This window comes from Bison bison, unplaced genomic scaffold (genome assembly GCF_000754665.1).
Source record: "Bison bison bison isolate TAMUID 2011002044 unplaced genomic scaffold, Bison_UMD1.0 scf7180017864471, whole genome shotgun sequence".
In the NCBI taxonomy this organism is placed as follows: domain Eukaryota; kingdom Metazoa; phylum Chordata; class Mammalia; order Artiodactyla; family Bovidae; genus Bison; species Bison bison.
The window spans coordinates 34,040,120-34,058,283 of NW_011495032.1; the positions used below are offsets into that span (position 1 = coordinate 34,040,120).

The 18,164-nt window shown below is 34.9% G+C and overlaps 1 protein-coding gene across 1 annotated transcript in view; it reads right to left on the reverse strand.

Annotated features, from left to right (window-relative positions):
- The window catches only part of ERBB4 (erb-b2 receptor tyrosine kinase 4), a 1,285,626-nt gene that overhangs the window by 570,248 nt on the left and 697,214 nt on the right, over positions 1 to 18,164 (reverse strand). The window contains 1 exon segment of the mRNA XM_010861119.1: positions 8,793 to 8,979. Within this exon segment, the coding sequence (XP_010859421.1) occupies positions 8,793 to 8,979 (187 nt within the window).

Genomic DNA, 18,164 nt, shown 5'->3' on the forward strand with positions numbered 1-18,164 from the left:
CATAGATGCTTGACCAAAAATTAATATATAAATAACTGGGGAAAATACATTCCCAATGCTTTCACACTGCAGTTGGTGGGTAAATATTTGTCAGAACTATAATATTTACTGAGAGAAGACAGGGATGTAGAGATAATTTGGATGAGCTCATATCTCAGCACAATGTCTTGAATATACAAGTGGAAGAAAATAAAGCTAATAAATATTTGAACTGACATCACTTTCCAAAAGAATCCTGAACTTTCACCGGTAAAATGGGGTCTATTAATAAACATCTGAATCATGGTTAAGAGAATAGTAACTTCTATTTTTAAAAAGCTGCAGTCAAATAGCAATAGCTATAAAATTAGTTAATAAATAAAATAAACTTTTAATAGTTATAAGATTGTTTATAAGATTGTCATTTTATGTGTTTGCTTGTATTTTATTGTGAACTCACTTAACATTTCCCATTCATACATTCATGATGTATTCAAGTATTATGTAACAATTAAAATCAAGAAGGTCTTACTAAAATACAACCTTAATGTCTTCTGTTCAAAGTTTGAATTTTTCATGTTTATAGCCATTTTAATACCTTGCTGACTGTGGCCTCACCTGGAGAAATTGTCCTATTTCTTAGGAATGGCATAATATGAAGAAATGAAAAACAAATCTAGATTCTAGAATAAGATGTCCTTATTAACCACAAACCAGTCAATCCTAAATGAGATCAAACCAGTCAATCCTAAAGGAAATCAATCCTGAATATTCATTAGAAGGACAGATGCTAAAGTTCCAATACTTTGGCCACCTGATGCAAAGAGCTGACTCATTAGGAGAGAGCCTGATGCTGAGAAAGTTCGAAGACAGAAGAAGGGGATGACAGAGGACAAGATGGTTGGATGGTATCACTGACTCAATGGAGATGAATGTGAGCAAGCTCCAGGAGACGGTGAAGGACATGGAAGTCTAGCATGCTACAGTCCATGGGGTCGCAAAGAGTCAGACACAACTGAGGGATTGAACAACAATTAACCACAAAACTTCAAGCTTCGTTTCCTTAGATGTAAAATGACAATAAAGAGTCTTTCCAGGTCAACACTAACGAGCTGTTTGTGAAACAAAGAAAGGGAAACTTGAAACATTTTGTAAAGTTTGAAACTCCATGACAATGTGGGATATTAAAATCATCATGCCTTTGATAAACATGGAAAGGCAACAACATGGAGCCTCGTTTCTAACCTCTGACCTAGCGTCTTACCATCTGCCAAGAATGGGGCTGCCTCCTCTAAGTAAACTTGTCAAAGATCTCACATAGTCTTTATTCTCATTAAATACAGTTTCAGGTTCTCCCCAAATATTACTCAAACTGATTCATGAGTTCCAATTTGATTCCAGCAAATCAGAATGTGCCATAATCTAATGATTCTGGCCCCAACTTGTTTGGTAACTGGGAATGATGCAGAGAATTTACCAGCTCTTTTCAGTCGAGTATCTGCAGGTCTGGGCTTCCTAGGCAGCTTAATGGTAAAGAATTTGCCTGCCAATGCAGGAGACACAGGTTGGATCCGTGAGTAGGGAGATCCCCTGGAGGAGGGCATGGCAACCCACTCCAGTATTCGTGCCTGGGAAATCCCATGGACATGAAGCCTGGCAGGCTACAGTCACAAAAAGTTGGACATGACTTAGTGACTAAAAACAATAGCAACAATTTGCAGGCCCAGCAAAGCAAATGTGAAGAGGAAGTAGATATTCTGATATTCTTACGTCTTTCCTCAGAGTCAAATCATGGACTTATGGTGATAACAAATCCGTTTCTCTCACTGCATTTCAGACCCTGAGGAGCAAAGAATTTCCTCCATTTTTTAAATGTCATAAGCAAACAAGCATGCTTTCTTAATAAATGGGCTTTAATATGGGAGTTTGTTGACCTTACATATTTTCTTAGAATATATATATATATACATACTTTCTCTTAGGGAAGGGAACATACAGATCTTGGTATATGTTAGTGACAAGAAAGAATAATGACAGGTTTAAAGTCTCAAGTAGGGAATTTTCCTGAAAGAGTCCCATTAAGCTAAATTTCCTCAGCTTTTCCTAAGTATGCTATAGAGATGGAAAAGAATGCAGTTCAGAGAATGGGAATTTTCAGGAACCCTGAATGGGAGATAAACCAAGGGTGTAGCTTCTTATGGCCTGAGTAGATTATCTTAGTACCTGTGACAGAAAACATGATGGCTAGTGAAGAAAAAAACAAGAAAATGGTCTTATTCCCTGGAGATTCCCCCTTCCCGTGTTTCACTTTTCCAGTAATGCTCTCTCTTCTGATCAGTGATATAGCAGAAGAAATTCCCTTTTTACCTTCATACGGTTCCATAAATTCACTTATTAGTTCTCTAAAGCTGAGTCCTAGAAATCTGCTGAACTGGTCACTCTCTCTGATCCCATAATTATAACATTTCCTTTCAACTATGTTTCTGTCTTACTTATATACATAAATGTATTGCTGTCTTTTTCATTTTTCTAGTTAATGCACACTGTTTGACATGACAAGCAAACAATCTTCTTTAGAAAACATTGGCTAGAGTATCAATTTTAGAAATTGTGGACCTGATCTAAAAATTGACACCTTCATAAGAATGTGCCACTCTTCACTGATTCCATCTGACTCACAGGATTTTCACTGTAGGTTAGTTTTGATCAGATCATTTTCCAAGTAATTTACCTTAAGCTAGGAATATTCTTTGGATCATTTTGTTCCTGTAGATCTCACAATATGCTGAGTGCTGCTTCTTATGTAAATATTGGTAGTACTTTTGTCAAACATCGTATTTAACAGCAATCCCCGAAATAGGCTAGTTGAACCCACTCAAACATTACTAAGACCTTTCCCAGAGCTGCTGAAGAATGCTTAGTGACTCTACTGTCAGTAAAAGAACTTAGAATGAATATGTCTCTTGTCTAGGTCAAGACAAATGTCAGGGCCAATGAAGAGTGAAACATGATGATGGGAATTTGAAATGAAGGGCTAGGGCAACAGGTGCTTGGCATGAGACACTGAAAGACAGGAAAGAAGAGCTGTGAAGTACCCAAGGCAGCAATCAGACTGAAAGTAGTCAAAGAAAAGCCTCAGGCTTCTCACTGCCAGAGAAAGAGATCTTATACTTAAAGTAGTTTCAAAGTAGAATCAGGAAGAGATGCTGAAATTTGGAGCATCCTTTTGTCTCAACAAATCACTTTTCAAAGCCGCAGTGAAGCAATAGGCATCTATCTGAATATGCAGAAACAGGTACAATTGTTTTGTCAGTGTGTTGACACAAAGGAAAGCTAAAAACAAAACAATACAGAGAAAGAGCACTGAGGTTTCCTAAGTACTCTCTACATGGAAGGTGCTGTGGTTGACAAGTTCCCTGCTTTATTTCACTAATGCCTCTAACTAACACTCTGAGGTAGAAGTTTCCTCGGGTTTAAAGATGAAGACTCTGAGTCTCAGTGAGACATGCTAAGTGATGATATGACATTTAAACTGATTTTTCTGGTTCCACATCTATGCTTTCTGACATACACTGAGTCAATTACAGGTGGCCTTTCCATTAAAAATTATTTATTTGAGAATTAATAATGCCAAAGTAGGTTAGGAACTTTAAACATTAAAAGGTGCTACAATTCTTTGGTGTACTATTTTAATTAGTAGCCATTACATACTCGAAGGCAGACATTCAGATGTATTTCTCAGACATTTCATCAATTCAGATGTTGTATTTCCTAGACTAAGCATTTTATTTTATTTTTAGTCTAGGAGAATTCAGTAAATTTAATATATCCTTTACATTATTATTGTGGGCTCCTCAAAGTAACTTAAGCATTTTACTTTTTGATTTTGTCCACATCTCAAATAATTAAGATGACTTAGTACACAGTTAACCAATTAAAATAGTCATCTATATTACAGGCATTAATATATGAATCTATAAGTCTAAGCTGAGAGCCGAAGAATTGACGCTTTTGAACTCTGGTGTTCGAGAAGACTCTTGAGAGTCCCTTAAACTGCAAGGAGATACAACCAGTCCATCCTAAAGGAAATCAGTCCTGAATAGTCATTGGAAGGACGGATGCTGAAGCTGAAACTCCAATACTTTGGCCACCTGATGTGAAGAACTGACTCATTTGAAAAGACCGTGATGCTGCGAAAGATTGAAGGCGAGAGGAGAAGGGGACGGCAGAGGATGAGATGGGTGGATGGCATCACCGACTCAATGGACATGAGTTTGAGTAAACTCTGGGAGTTGTTGATGGACAGGGAGGCCTGGCATGTTGCAGTCCATGGGGTCACAAAGAGTCGGACACGACTGAGTGACTGATCTGATCTGATCTGAACTTTCACCTACTCAAAACATATATTCTCTAATTCATAAAGTGACAATTTAAATATTCAATTTGAAATTTGGTGTAAAAAAACAAATGCATATCTTAAATTTGTACCTAGGTTATCATCATTATAAAAAAGGATATAGATACTAGAACAGATGTTAGTACCCTTAGGTATTTCTCAAAGATTCCTTCATATCTACAATATAAAATATAGATTAAATTGTATCATATTGTCCACCATTACTAACAGATGAGGTAATTTTGTAAATTATAAAAGAGCAAAATAAGAGTGGTTTTTATGTCCCATATAATAAAATAACCTTTATATTTTGGCCAGACAGGTGACTAAATAAGTAGGAGCTCATCAACTTAAGGTTTTAGATGTATTAAACATTAACTTGAATTTCAAGTATGAATGCTTGTTTAAGAAGGAGCTGATAAAATCATCAGAACATCATCACTGAGAATGATTAAGAAGAACCACAGCACATGCAAGTGACCTTAACTGAGGAAGTAGTAACACATTCTCCCTGTTCCTGCCCTGTAACGCAGCGATGTCATTCCCAGTGACCTGAAGGTGAATATGTGTCTGATGGGAAACACGGATGGCAGTACGTGCTGTCTCTTGACCAGAAAAGGACGATCAGTGCAACAGGGAACTGAGAGCTTGCCAAGACACGTTCCTTACTCCATTTTGGATTGTGTGTCATATGCTTAGTCTAGGGGCCTTACCCTTCGCACTTCCCCACCTCATTCATAATGGACCAGGGAAATGTGAGTGGCAGGAGGAAGACAAGTCTTTCTGTTTAGCCAGAAAACATGTTTAAGTATGGTTCTTGTCTTTGGTCATAACCACAACAAAAGTAGCTAAGTGAGATCTGTAGTAATGTTTATCGTCCAAGGAATAGCTTCTGGTGAGCATCAAGCTAAATTAATAAAAATGCATAAGGTGAGGAGTTAATTTATATACATGTAAGTGGTATCCAACTATTAACCCTTATATATGACAGTTCTCATGTTAACCAAATATCCCTTTTACACAAAGATAGAGTTTGCAGGAGCATACGTACTATTATAAAGGCATATCATTCTAAATATTATTCTAAAGTCAACACAGAAAAAAAGATTTCAGGAGAAACACAAAATATGAATACATCAAAAAGCCTTGAAATGTCAATCTCAAAATTATTTGCTATAACATAGTACTTGTTATTTATTTTGTTGAAAGTGCTCAAAAAGAAAATCTTGCTCAAAAGGAAAATTCACGATAAATTATTATTGTCCTTGTAATGGTTTACCATTATATAAAATTGATATTAGACAAAATGGTAATATGGAAGAAAGTTCATTCCCAGCATCTTGCTTGTCTCTGCACTCTTTTATACAAACGTTTCCATCCAAGGTTTTTTTTGTGGCTCAGCTGGTAAAGAATCTGCCTGCAATGCAGGAGACTTTGGTTTGATCCCTGGGTTGGGAAGATCTCCTGGAGAAGGGAAAGGCTACCCACTCCAGTATTCTGGGCTGGAGAATTCCATGGACTGTATAGTCCATGGGGTCACAAAGAGTCAGACACGACTGAATGACTTTCACTTCCATCCAGGCTCCTAATGTGTTCTTTTCATTCCTATATCAACCGGAAGTATATTTCTTGTCATTCAATCATGAACATATCTGTACTTTTCCTTCTCTTCTCTCCAGGAGATAATAAATGAATGAAAAGTATTTGGATCAAGTAAGGGTGAAGAGGCTAACCAGATACTTTGCTACCATTCCTTAGTATCTTTAATTAATTAGAACTTTGTTTCTCAAACTTTAATAGTTATCAGAAATATTGGAGGGGTCCTTAATATACATATTGGTGGGCCCGAGCCCCAGAATTTACCATCCATTAGGTCTCAGGTGAAGCCCAAGAATCTGAATTTATAGAACAAATACCCAGGTGATGCTGATACTACAGGCCCCTTAAGAACTGGGTTAAAAGTTTAACTCACTACTGCAGTTAGGCAATGAGGTATGGGACTACTTAGCAGGTTTTCTATTTCCCTTCACATTATGGGAACCCTGAGTCTAAAATTAGGGCTAGCCCCAGTAGTTCCACCCTTAATATAACATTATATATCTTCTTTTTTTTGTATAACATATCAACAAGAAAAGAAAGCTCTTTCCAAAACCCAAAAACAATCTTACCTAAAGTGAACTGCAATGTTTGTTTACTAGTTTGATCAAGTTACTTAGGAGACTAAATTCTCTAAGATATTACTGTAGAGCAAATTTTATCCCAATTCCTTTCTGATAAAGAGTTAAGTAGTTACAAGTCTCCTGTCCTTCCTCGTATATTCTTATACCCAAACATGGTGGTACTTACTGTAAAACTTCTGATTTTCAAAATAAGAGTAACACTATTGATCTTATTACCTAAAATATGATCAATAATTCTAGACTGTCTCATGGAAGAGTGTTGGCATGTAGTCATCATTCATATTATTTATATATATATATATATATATAAAATTTCCAAAATATCTAAATTTTCCACCATTTATTTTACTGTACTTTTCATTAATTCATATTCAAATAAGAAATTAATAATAACTGTTGAATAAATACTTATCTTTTCTAAACATTTCAAATAATTATTTTACTCATTTATTAATTTTCCATCTTTACTGCTACACAGGAAAATATTATAAGGTTTTCTGGCAATTTAGGGAATAATATTTTTAAGATAATAATGCTATATTTTGATATGAAACTAGTCAATCATAAGTAAGACAACAGTCACAACAACAAGACATGGTGGAAGCTAACAGAAAAGATATACTCAAATGTTGCATAACTGTGACTAAATAATACCTTTTTTGTATTTTAATAGTATTGAGGTTAAGTAAATGTGGAAATGAATAACTCTTTAAAGACTAATTTTCTTTGTGAGAAGATTCTTCAAATAGCATATATTGTGGAATAATAACATAATCATATGTTATAAGATTTTGAAAATAAATTTATTCAATTTTTCTTTAATATAATCAGAGAAAAAGCAAGAAGAAAACACAATGTGCTTTTGGCAAGTTTTAATTGGATCATGTTATTTTTGGATTCCTAATTTCAATCATTCAATTTTTCTCTATTTCCAAAATTCTTCCTCCTATCATTATTTCCATGCAAGTAGCAATTTAGTCAAATACCCTGCTCTTCAGTAAAGAAAGTATTTTGAACTAAAAAAAAGGTAAAAATGTTGATGAAGGATATAAATTCTGGACAATTTGCATTTACCATTATGTCATGAAGTCTATAGCAATCATGTCCAAAATAAATAACATAATCATCACTCCTTCCTTCATCTAAGATACTCCAATTTTAGTTCACATCTGTATAACTATCAAGCTACTTCTAACTTAAAATTATATATTTTATGTCTTCTGCAAATATATAAATACATAATTTTAATAACCTGACAATATTAATCTTATTTGTTTCTTAATATTTTAAGGCAATACTTCTAAAATATTTCAAATTCCAGTATCAAGAAACATGGCCACTTTGTGGACCCAAAGACATACAAAAAATATATTAATTTTGCATTTTATTAATTCAGGTTAAATTAATAGTTCAAACGCCTTTCTCCCACTCTGATGTAATTACTCATTAGCACATTTTTGGTTGCAGGAACATATAATAAAATTCATGATTAAAATTCTTGTACCAATAGCTTCCACCATAGGCTTTATGAACTCTGAACTACATGAACTGAAAAGACATCAATGGAATTGCAAAAGCCAGCTTATAACACAGAGTCCTGCACAGAATTATTTGTAGCAAGATGATACCTAATTCCAATCTTAGGGGGAAAAAAATCACTGATGATTAAAGCTTTCTGAGGAAGAACTACTTATGGCACTTAGTGAGTTGCTCAGTAAGAGAAATCAAAACTGTATTAATGTTTTGATTAATGTTAAAAACATAACATTAGATATGTTTTCCAAAAATAAGAGATTGTATGAAAAGCTAGATTAATGGAACAAGATATAATAGTCTGTGTATTTACTGAGCTTTAACGAAAGTGAGAGTTAGGATGTTATTGCAGAGATTTGATGATATGGTCCACTATTCACCTGAGACTACTGAGCAGAGCATTCTTAAACCCACTTCATATCTGTTTTCAGTCACTGAGCATTTCCTTAGCGTGTACTTCTGCTCAGATGAGATACAGTCATATGCTATCCTTCAGATTGCATTTACAATATCTGTACATAAAACTGGGGCAATGTAGAGCATCATTTCTCACAAAATGAATAAGTAGTATTAATATGTATTTCAATGCTTTATAAAGTTCCTCAATGTAATACATGCTGCAGAAACCATGTACACATTTGTGTGTGTCTATCACATTATATTGATAATACAAGTATATTTGCTGTTTTGTATGTTTTCCTTACCAGTCAAGTTCTTCAGTCCAAGTTCTTGAAGTCCAAAGTTTCCATCTTTTCTGTAGTTTAAAAATATTGCCAAGGCATATCGATCCTCATAAAGCTTTGTCCCACGGATAATGCGTAAGTTCTCCAGAGGCAGATAGCGAAACTGATTAAGAGCCACCAACACGTAGCCTGTAACTTCTCGTATAGACTGAAAAGACACAAACGATGGCCTGTGTCAAACAATTTAAAACTGTCAGTATGTTTACATAGTCAAGTAGATTTGAGTTATTTAATTCTAACTTTCAGCTTTTAATTGAATATACTAATTTCCATACCATATTATAAATAATTGCCTTGACACACAAGATCACAAGGGTTAGAATTTCGTTTGAAGAGTGGGTTGCATTTTATTTTTAAGTCAAGAATGTGTTTACAGTAAAAATAATTTACTGAATTTTATTGTATGAAGTACTCTTCATGTCTGAGATCTGAATATAATTAAAAGAATAAAGATCTCATTCTCTGACAGACCAAAATTAGATAAGAACACATAACTATCAATCCTTATATTTTAAAAATAAACTGGTAAACTTATCACAAAATAAAGTTGCATTAATTTGTAGACTGTGGACAGATTTCAAGCTGCTATATTATTGTTTAATTTTATAGAAATCAAAGAACAATTGTCTTATATCAATATATTTCTGACTATATACATATATAATTCATATTGTACATATATGCATTAGATACACACAATTTGCATTAGATACTGATTACGGTTTCTAATTTAATTATTAAAACAATTTTTATTTTAACTGTATGCTGTTTAAATGTAGTTGTCTATAAGTTAATTATTTGAAGGTTTGTGAGATATTTTAAAGCAAAAAAAAAAAACTCACAAAAAGACTTTAGGCTTCATCTAAAGCTATAGTTTTTGATAAAATACATATAAATAAAAGTCATGTCCAACTCTTTGCAACCTCATGGACTATACAGTCCATGGAATTCTCCAGGCCAGAATACTGGAGTAGGTAGCTGTTCCCTTCTCCAGGAGATCTTCCCAACCCAGGGGTCAAACCCAGGTCTCACACATTGCAGGCAGATTCTTTACCCACTGAGCCACAAGGGAAGTCCCAAATGCATATAAGAACAGTAATAAATATAGGTCTTATATTTTAAAAAATATTAATTCAGAAGTGTGAACAAATTTGATATTATTTAATGCCAATTTCAGACTATTTTTAGATCTCTTTATGTCAGATGTCCCATCTTCAGGCTTTGGTCCTCTGTTTTTCTCTGTCTACTCTTACCCGCTTGTCTTCCAAACTATTATTACCTCCAAACTCCTAAACTCCAGATTCATATCCAACTGCCTACTCTGCATCTTCACTTGGATGCCTCACAGACTTCTCAGATACACATACACAAAGCTTAATGTCTGTCAACCTTCCACATCCTACCAACAGCCTTTGTCACCTTAGCTGATGTCAATTCATCCTTCCTATTATTCAGGCCAAAGTCTTGGGGTACTCTTGAATTCCTATTCACATCTATCTTTAAAAGGATTAAGGATCCAAGCATGTATGACATCCACTGGTATCCTCTGAGCTACCATCATTCTTTATCAATATCACTATAATCGTCTCTGCTCTTGGTGCCTTCTGGTGTATTCTCAGTAAAGCCTAGCCCTGATATTTTAAAAACATAAATCGAGTCATGACACTTCTTAAAACTGAAATGTCTCCCAAGTCACTCACAGTAATAAAATTCTGTAAATAATGAGTCAAAACCTCTATTTGTGTTTTCCCATAGAGAAACCACTAGTCATAGATGTCCACTGAACAACTGAAATATGGTTAGTATGAAATGAGATATGCTGTCAGTGTAAAACATATTATGGATTTCAAAGATTACATGTTGAAATGAAAACATTTTAGATAAATTGATTTATATTAGCTGCATTATTAAAGCTGAATTTACCTGTTTATTTGTACCTTTATGTTGTGGCTACATGGAAATTAAAAATTACATTTTTATGCCTCTCATTGCATTTCTAATGGACAACTCTGTACTATATGATCTGTTCATCATTCTTTTTCTGACTTCTCTTTTTAACTTTAACACCTTGCTCACTCTTTCCAGTCTTGCTGGTCTTTTTGTTGTTCTTTCAGTATGCTGAGCATGGCCCTACCTCAAAGTGATCAGTGCAATTTTAAGAGCCTGAGTTTCACTCCTTCTTGATATCTTCTTTGCTGATTTTCTCACTGCCGTCAGGTTTCTGCTCAAGTTTCACTTTCTCAGTTGAGATCACCTCTGATTGACCTATTTAATATGGTGACCCTCCCACTTTTACCCACTTTCATCTTTTTCACTCCCTAACATACTGTATACTTTATATATATACCACATTTAATATTTATAGTCTTTCTCGCCTTTTCCCAGAATATAGGCACTACTAGTACAACCGTTTAATTTGCTCACTCCTGTGTCCCATATAACAAGATCAGTACTGTTACTCAGTAAGAGATCGACAAATGTTTGTTAAACACTGTGTCTCTTCACTGGCCATACCTTCACCACTAGGTAGTCTGAAGAGTCAGAGGATACCTATCTGTAGCCTGCAATCTTCTCTTCTAGATAGATCATGCTGCAAACCTCTGTAAACCCAGAATTTCATTCCTCAAAAGCCCACTCCTCACCAAATATTTATTTAGGGTCAGTGATATCATCTTTCCCAGCTGTGTTCTGTCCACAGACAACAGACTGTGCCACCAATGTGAGCGCACCAAGGAAGGATGGGGTGGTCCAGGGGCAGATCTTTAAGGGGGAGTGTGTTTAATTAAATGTTTAAGGGGGAGTATAGATCCCGGATGTGTGGGCCAGAGTGTCCATTCACTTCTGTGCAAGGCCTCTCAGAATATGGATAGAACTAAGTGATGTAAGGGCTACAAGCTGAAGGCCATCTCTCTATATACGACCATAATCCTGAGGAGTCCAAAAATTCTAACATTTCACTTGGCTTTCCAGGTTGTTATAAAGACATATTTGTCAAAATGGGAGATAGAATTCATTTGATTGAATAATAGTTGCTTGATTTATAAGCAAATAATAAGCCACACAACAAGTAAGTCTTCATTTATATTCTTATTCCAGGCCCAAAGGATAAACACACTACCACTGATCACCATGACAAGCATAATGCAAACAGAGAGAGATGGTGACAAAGTGGCAAGAGACACATGAAACTACTCATGTCTGGCATCAAATCGGGAACTCTGAGCCACAACAGGAATTCCTGAGACACTGAGCATTTTGGATCGAAGAGATGAATGGAAAAGAGGGGTTAAAGATCAGCAGAGGCATGCATTGCTTGCATGCTACAGCATGCTTTAAAACTATACCTGTCTGACATAGTATAGCTGCAGAGCCCTATGAGTTCTCCTCCAACCACTGTTAGAAATGATTGAGCTAATATTTCTTTGCATTCTTAAAATAGACATCACAAACTCTTTTTAACATCATTTTTTCCAAAGGTAAAATTATTTCATTCATTATAAAAACAATTTATTTTTAGCTTGTATATAATAATTATCAAGTACTCTGGGTTACAGTGATGACGGCACTATGATAAAAGTTGGAGTATAGGGTATAATCAATATTATTAATCCTTTGGCTAAAACGTGTTATAATATCCATCATTCTTCCTAACAAACTCATGATTAGCTCTAACTTCACCTAGGAAGTGGCTCTTTTTTAATAAAAACCGTAAAAATCTATTGGCTTATCATAGGATAGAAGGTCACAGGGATGGGATTATTAGAGAAAAAACAGGTGAAGCACACTCAGGAAAAAGAAGGGGTTTATGAGCAAAGACACAATGTCAGCAGAAATTCTGCAGTGTTTATTAGAGGGATAAACTCTCTGTAGTTATTAACTGAAAAAGATGTACCACTTGGCATGGGCTTTTTGGCCACACATTAGCAGAGGCTACAAATAACCTACAAATAATGAAGACTCTAGTATAAAAAGTGTTATAGATATGAGCAAAGAACAACAGTGACCATATAAAGATCAACTAATCATAGAAGAGGGTGCTCCAAGTGCCTTTAGCCAAATGAGAAAGTAAGATATAACTAAGAACATCTTTGCATTCACATATTATTTAATGTATGTAATTATTCTTAGAAACGTTTTTATTATCTTCATGAAAAGTCAGGTTAAAAACAACAGTTACTCCTTTGACCAGACTCTGGGACTGAAGGGATTTACTGATTTAATTGAGATTTTTTTGTCTAAAATGAATCTCTTTCATTATCCATGCTGCTTATTTATTACACTCTGGTCTTGCAAAATAATACATGTAACTTAAACATTAGCTTAACAAATAATTATTCTGCTATGGGAATACTGGGGTATCATGGTATGTTCATGTTGAGAAACCATATGTTCAAACCATTTTGAACAAAGCCACCCATGAGTAGGTGATATCTAATTTATTCATGACAAATTTTCTGATAATAATGATGGTAGAGATGCTATTCACCTCATCCCAAACATCCCTTCTCCCTAGCCAGCTAATTATGTAAATATTAGAAGAAAGATTATAGAAAATCCCTCAGTCAAAAATTTATTGCTCTAGCCTTTTATATCCGGAGGGTCTCATGGAACCAAGTAATTTTTAAAGAATTATAGGAAATGAATATAAAATGTTACATTTAAAAGCCACAAATATGGCTTGAATTTGTCCTAGCTTCTTTTTTTTTGTTTTGTTTTGTTTCTGTTTGTTTTATGAAATTTATAGTCACATTCTTGTAGGTACTCTTAATACCCTGCCATGAACAAATATCTTCAAACATCTCAGTAGGAAACTCCACTGCTGACGACATGAGCTACAAGGCATATTGATTGCAAATAAAATTATAAGAAGAGACTTAGTAATGGTAAGGTTGTTTAATGCTGAAAAACAGCCAGTAACATGCTGCTGCTGCTGCTAAGTCGCTTCAGTCGTGTCTGACTCTGTGCGACCCCATAGACGACAGCCCACCAGGCTCCGCCATCCCTGGGATTCTCCAGGCAAGAACACTGGAGTGGGTTGCCATTTCCTCCTCCAATGCATAAAAGTGAAAAGTGAAAGTGAAGTCAGTCGCTCAGTCGTGTCCAATTCTTAGCAACCCCATGGACTGCAGCCCACCAGTAACATAGTTTTGAGTTAATATTGTCAGGTCACTAGGCAATGTGGGTGAAAAGTCAAGAGATATCTAAGTGCCAATTAAGCTCACAATATCTGATAAGGTCAAATAATCATGTTAGTTATCCACTGTTCCTCTCCTTTCAGCCACTAGAAATAATGTGAATAGCATGGGCCTTTTACTTTCTAAAAACTATTTAAATAATAAAGACTATTTTGAAACATATGGACTTATCTAACAACTTCCCCAGTATTTATATATATATATATATATACACACACACACACACACACACAGACACACACACACATATATATACATGTCTTATATATGTACATATATATACATATATATTTATATATAAATGTATATATATATAGAGAGAGAGTTAAACATATGGTAAGAAATGTGAGCTCAACTGCCAGGCAAAGCTGGGCTGTGCATTCCAGCTTTGTGGTCTTGACCAAGTTGTTTATCCTATCTGAGCCTCAGTTTCTTCATCTTAAAAAGTAAATAGCAAATACCTCTCTTATAAAGGTGTTATAAAGAATAGAAGATATAAGGGACATGTCTGTAAGAGTTCAACAAATGCTAACTATTATAAGTAATGTTATCTTTGTCAATAGCTAAGGCAGATGAACTATCTGTGGACAATCAGAATTGAAGACAAAATAAAAACCATTGCTCCTAATTTCTTTTGCATGTGGCCTTTGGTATTTTTATATCTTACCTCTTCAACTTCTGATTTATTCCTAAATTACAGAATTGGTTCCTTATATTGTTTCTGTGTATGCTATGGCCATTAGAACAGACCCTGGCACTGAACAGATGGCTGTTGAATTAAAAAGTAGAATGCAATGCTTAAGGTCTTTTTAGATATTGTTTTTCACTGAAAATGATTCAATGACATTTCTGATAATTAAAAAAAAAAAAACACATTATTTGAACAACACAATCATGACTGTGTCCAAGGACCACAACTCTAAATAGAAATCATTAGAATGCATCAGAAAAGAGAAAACTCAGGCTCTGGTTCTGGTTCAGTTATGTTTAGCCTTAGGAAACTGCCTATTCTGTCAACTGAAGACTGAATGCCTACCAATATTCACCCACAGATATCCCGTTCCTTGTGTAAGCTGCTGCTGACTAAAACTGACTTTCATTGTCAGTGTATGCCTCCACAGAGACTTTGTTCGAGTGAATACTACTGACAATCATTAAACCCTTACATGCTTCAAAACACATCTAATCCAAGGAGCAATTTGATATCCACGCCACTGGATGATGGAAATAAAAAGAAATGGAAAAATGAAAGAAATTTGACCAACTTCTCATACCATATTAGCAGTAAACCTAGGGGGGGAAATGCATGGTTTGTTCTGACGGACATAAATTTATAACCATTTTCTCTTACAAAATACTTAAAGAAAAAAAATGTGAAAACTGCAGTTATACACTTTTCAGGATATGGTTGTCATTCAACCAAAAATTAGAAGAGATTGTACTGATTCACTGGGCTTTCCATTTACCTTCAGATGATTCCAGAAAAATCAATCTTTATTGTTTCTAAATCTCTATTGCATTTCACAATTCTTATAACCACTGTTCCTTTTTTTATTTGAAATAATTCCCTATTCTTTAATCATAGTTGATTTTCTTTAATTTGGTACTTAGTGAGAATAGTGAATAGTTCCTTAAATATTCATTTATCTTAAAATTCAGGTGATTGCAGTACCTCACAATTTCTGAATATTTAATCAGGGGTTAGGGACAATTTTGCACACATTAAAAATAATAATACATTCTTAGCTAAATGCATAAAATGTTGTTTTCTAGATTTTTTTTCCTACTCAAATTATATACCAAATCCTTGTTATTTTTCTTTACTATAAGCATCTTTGAAGATAACACCATTTTTTGTTAAGACTTTCTGTAGCAAGTCAAAATAGTTCTGAATTCTTAACTTCTACTCTAGTGTCTCTAATGTACTCACATCCAATTAGATATCATACACAAGTATTCCAAACTGCCATTTTAATATTCTTTTATAATTATTTAAAATGTACAAAACTATTGAGACTTATTGTTTCTGGACCAAGGTGTGGACTGGGAAGATCCTGAGTTTGCTCCTTTTTGTGGACCCACTGAAACTGCAACTATATACACAACAATTATCTCTCAAAACTACCTGAAGGCTAGCAGAACAGGTCTTCCACAGCTAAGGATATAGAGAAAAGGACACACTGAGATATAGGTCGGGCAGATGTGGTCTGATCAGAACTCTCACTCTCGGTGTGGCCATGCATGTATGCATGCTAAGTCGCCTCAGTCGTGTCCGACTCTGTGTGACCCTATGGACAGCAGCCCACCAGGCTCCTCCATCCACAGGATTCTCCAGGCAAGAATACTGGAGTGGGCTGCCATTTCCTTCTCCAGTGGCCACGCAGAAGTAGTGGTATATCACAACCATGAAGGTTGCCCCTGAGAAGCAAGGGATCTGATCCCCACATAGAGCTTTCTAGGCTGGGCTTGCACTGGGAAGATAAAACTCCATAATACTGACTTTAAAAATAAGCAGAACTTACATCTGGAAGAGCAGGAGGACTATGGGGAACCAAGATTCAACTCTTGAAGGGATTTCACATGAACATCATAGCAAACTAAAACCAAAATCCTACACTACATACACAAAACATAAAATTTTTAAAAATGCAAATATACCACTAAAGAAAATCATCATACTGCAAGGGAATAGGATAAGAGAAGGATAAAGGAACAGAGAAGAAATATAAAATCAATCAGAAAACAACCAAATGGCAAAAAGCATACCTATCAAAAATTATGTTAAATGTAAATAGACTAAATGCCCCCAGTCAAAAGACATAAGGTGGCTGAATGGAGGGAAAAAAGAAAAAAAAAAATACTAACCAACAATTCCACCCCCACAAGGAAGTGCTCAGATATGACCAGCTTATACAAAACCCATTTCAGATCTAAATATATATAAATACACACAAAAGTGAAAATATAGACAAAAGATACCTCATGCAAAGGGAATCAAAAAGAGAGCTAGAATAACAATATTTATATTAGACAAAATACAATTTAAAACAAAGACTCTAACAAGAGACAAATAGGGACATTACATAATGATAAGGGTTCAATCTAACAAGAAGTATAACACTTGTAAATATTTATACACCTAAGACAGAACCTAAATAAAGAAAATATAAAGACTTGAATAGAGATTTTATAGTATTTATAATAAAATAATAGTAGGGCTGACCTACATCAATGGATAGATTATCCAGACCAAAAAACAATAAGGGAACATTGGACTTAATTACACACTCTATCATAAAAAGTTAATAGATCTATATATAGAGAACATTCCACCTAAAATAGCAGAAAAAACATTACTTTCAATTGAACAAGAAACTTTCTCCAGCACAGATCACGTTAGGCAACTAAGCAATCTGCTTTAAATATAAGATTGAAATCATATCAAGTATCTTTTTCAACCACAAAAGTGTGAAACTAGAAAGCAATTGCAAGAGGGAAAAAAAATAAACACACAATGGCTAAGCAACATACTATTAAATAACCAGTGAGTCAATGATGACATCAAAGAGGAAACTTAAAAAAAAAAATGTTGAGACAAATGAAAGTGGACACAACATTCCAATATCTACAGAATGCAACAAAATTAGCTGTGAGAAGAAAGTTTATAACAAAGCAGGTCTTCCTCAAGAAACATGAATTATCTCAAATTAACAATCTAATATATCTAAAGTAAAAGAAAAAGAATAGGCAAAGCCAAAAATAGTAGGAGGAAGGATATAATAAAGATTAGAGCTGAAAAAAAATGAAAGAGATTTTAAAAACTTATAGAAAAATCAATAAAATTCAGAGGAGGTGGTCTTCCCTGGTAGCTCAACTGGTAAAGAATCCACCTGCAATGCAGGAGACCCCAGTTCAATTTCTGGGTCGGGAAGATCTGCAGGAGAAGGGATAGGCTATCCACTCCAGTATTCTTGGGCTTCCCTGGTGGCTAAGTTGGTAAAGAATCCACCTGAAATGTGGAGCCCTGGGTTTGATCCCTGGACTGGGAAGGTCCCTTGGAGAAGGGAATGGCTACCCTCTCCAGTATTCTGATCTGGAGAATTCTTTGGGCCACAAAGAGTTGGACATGACTGAGTGA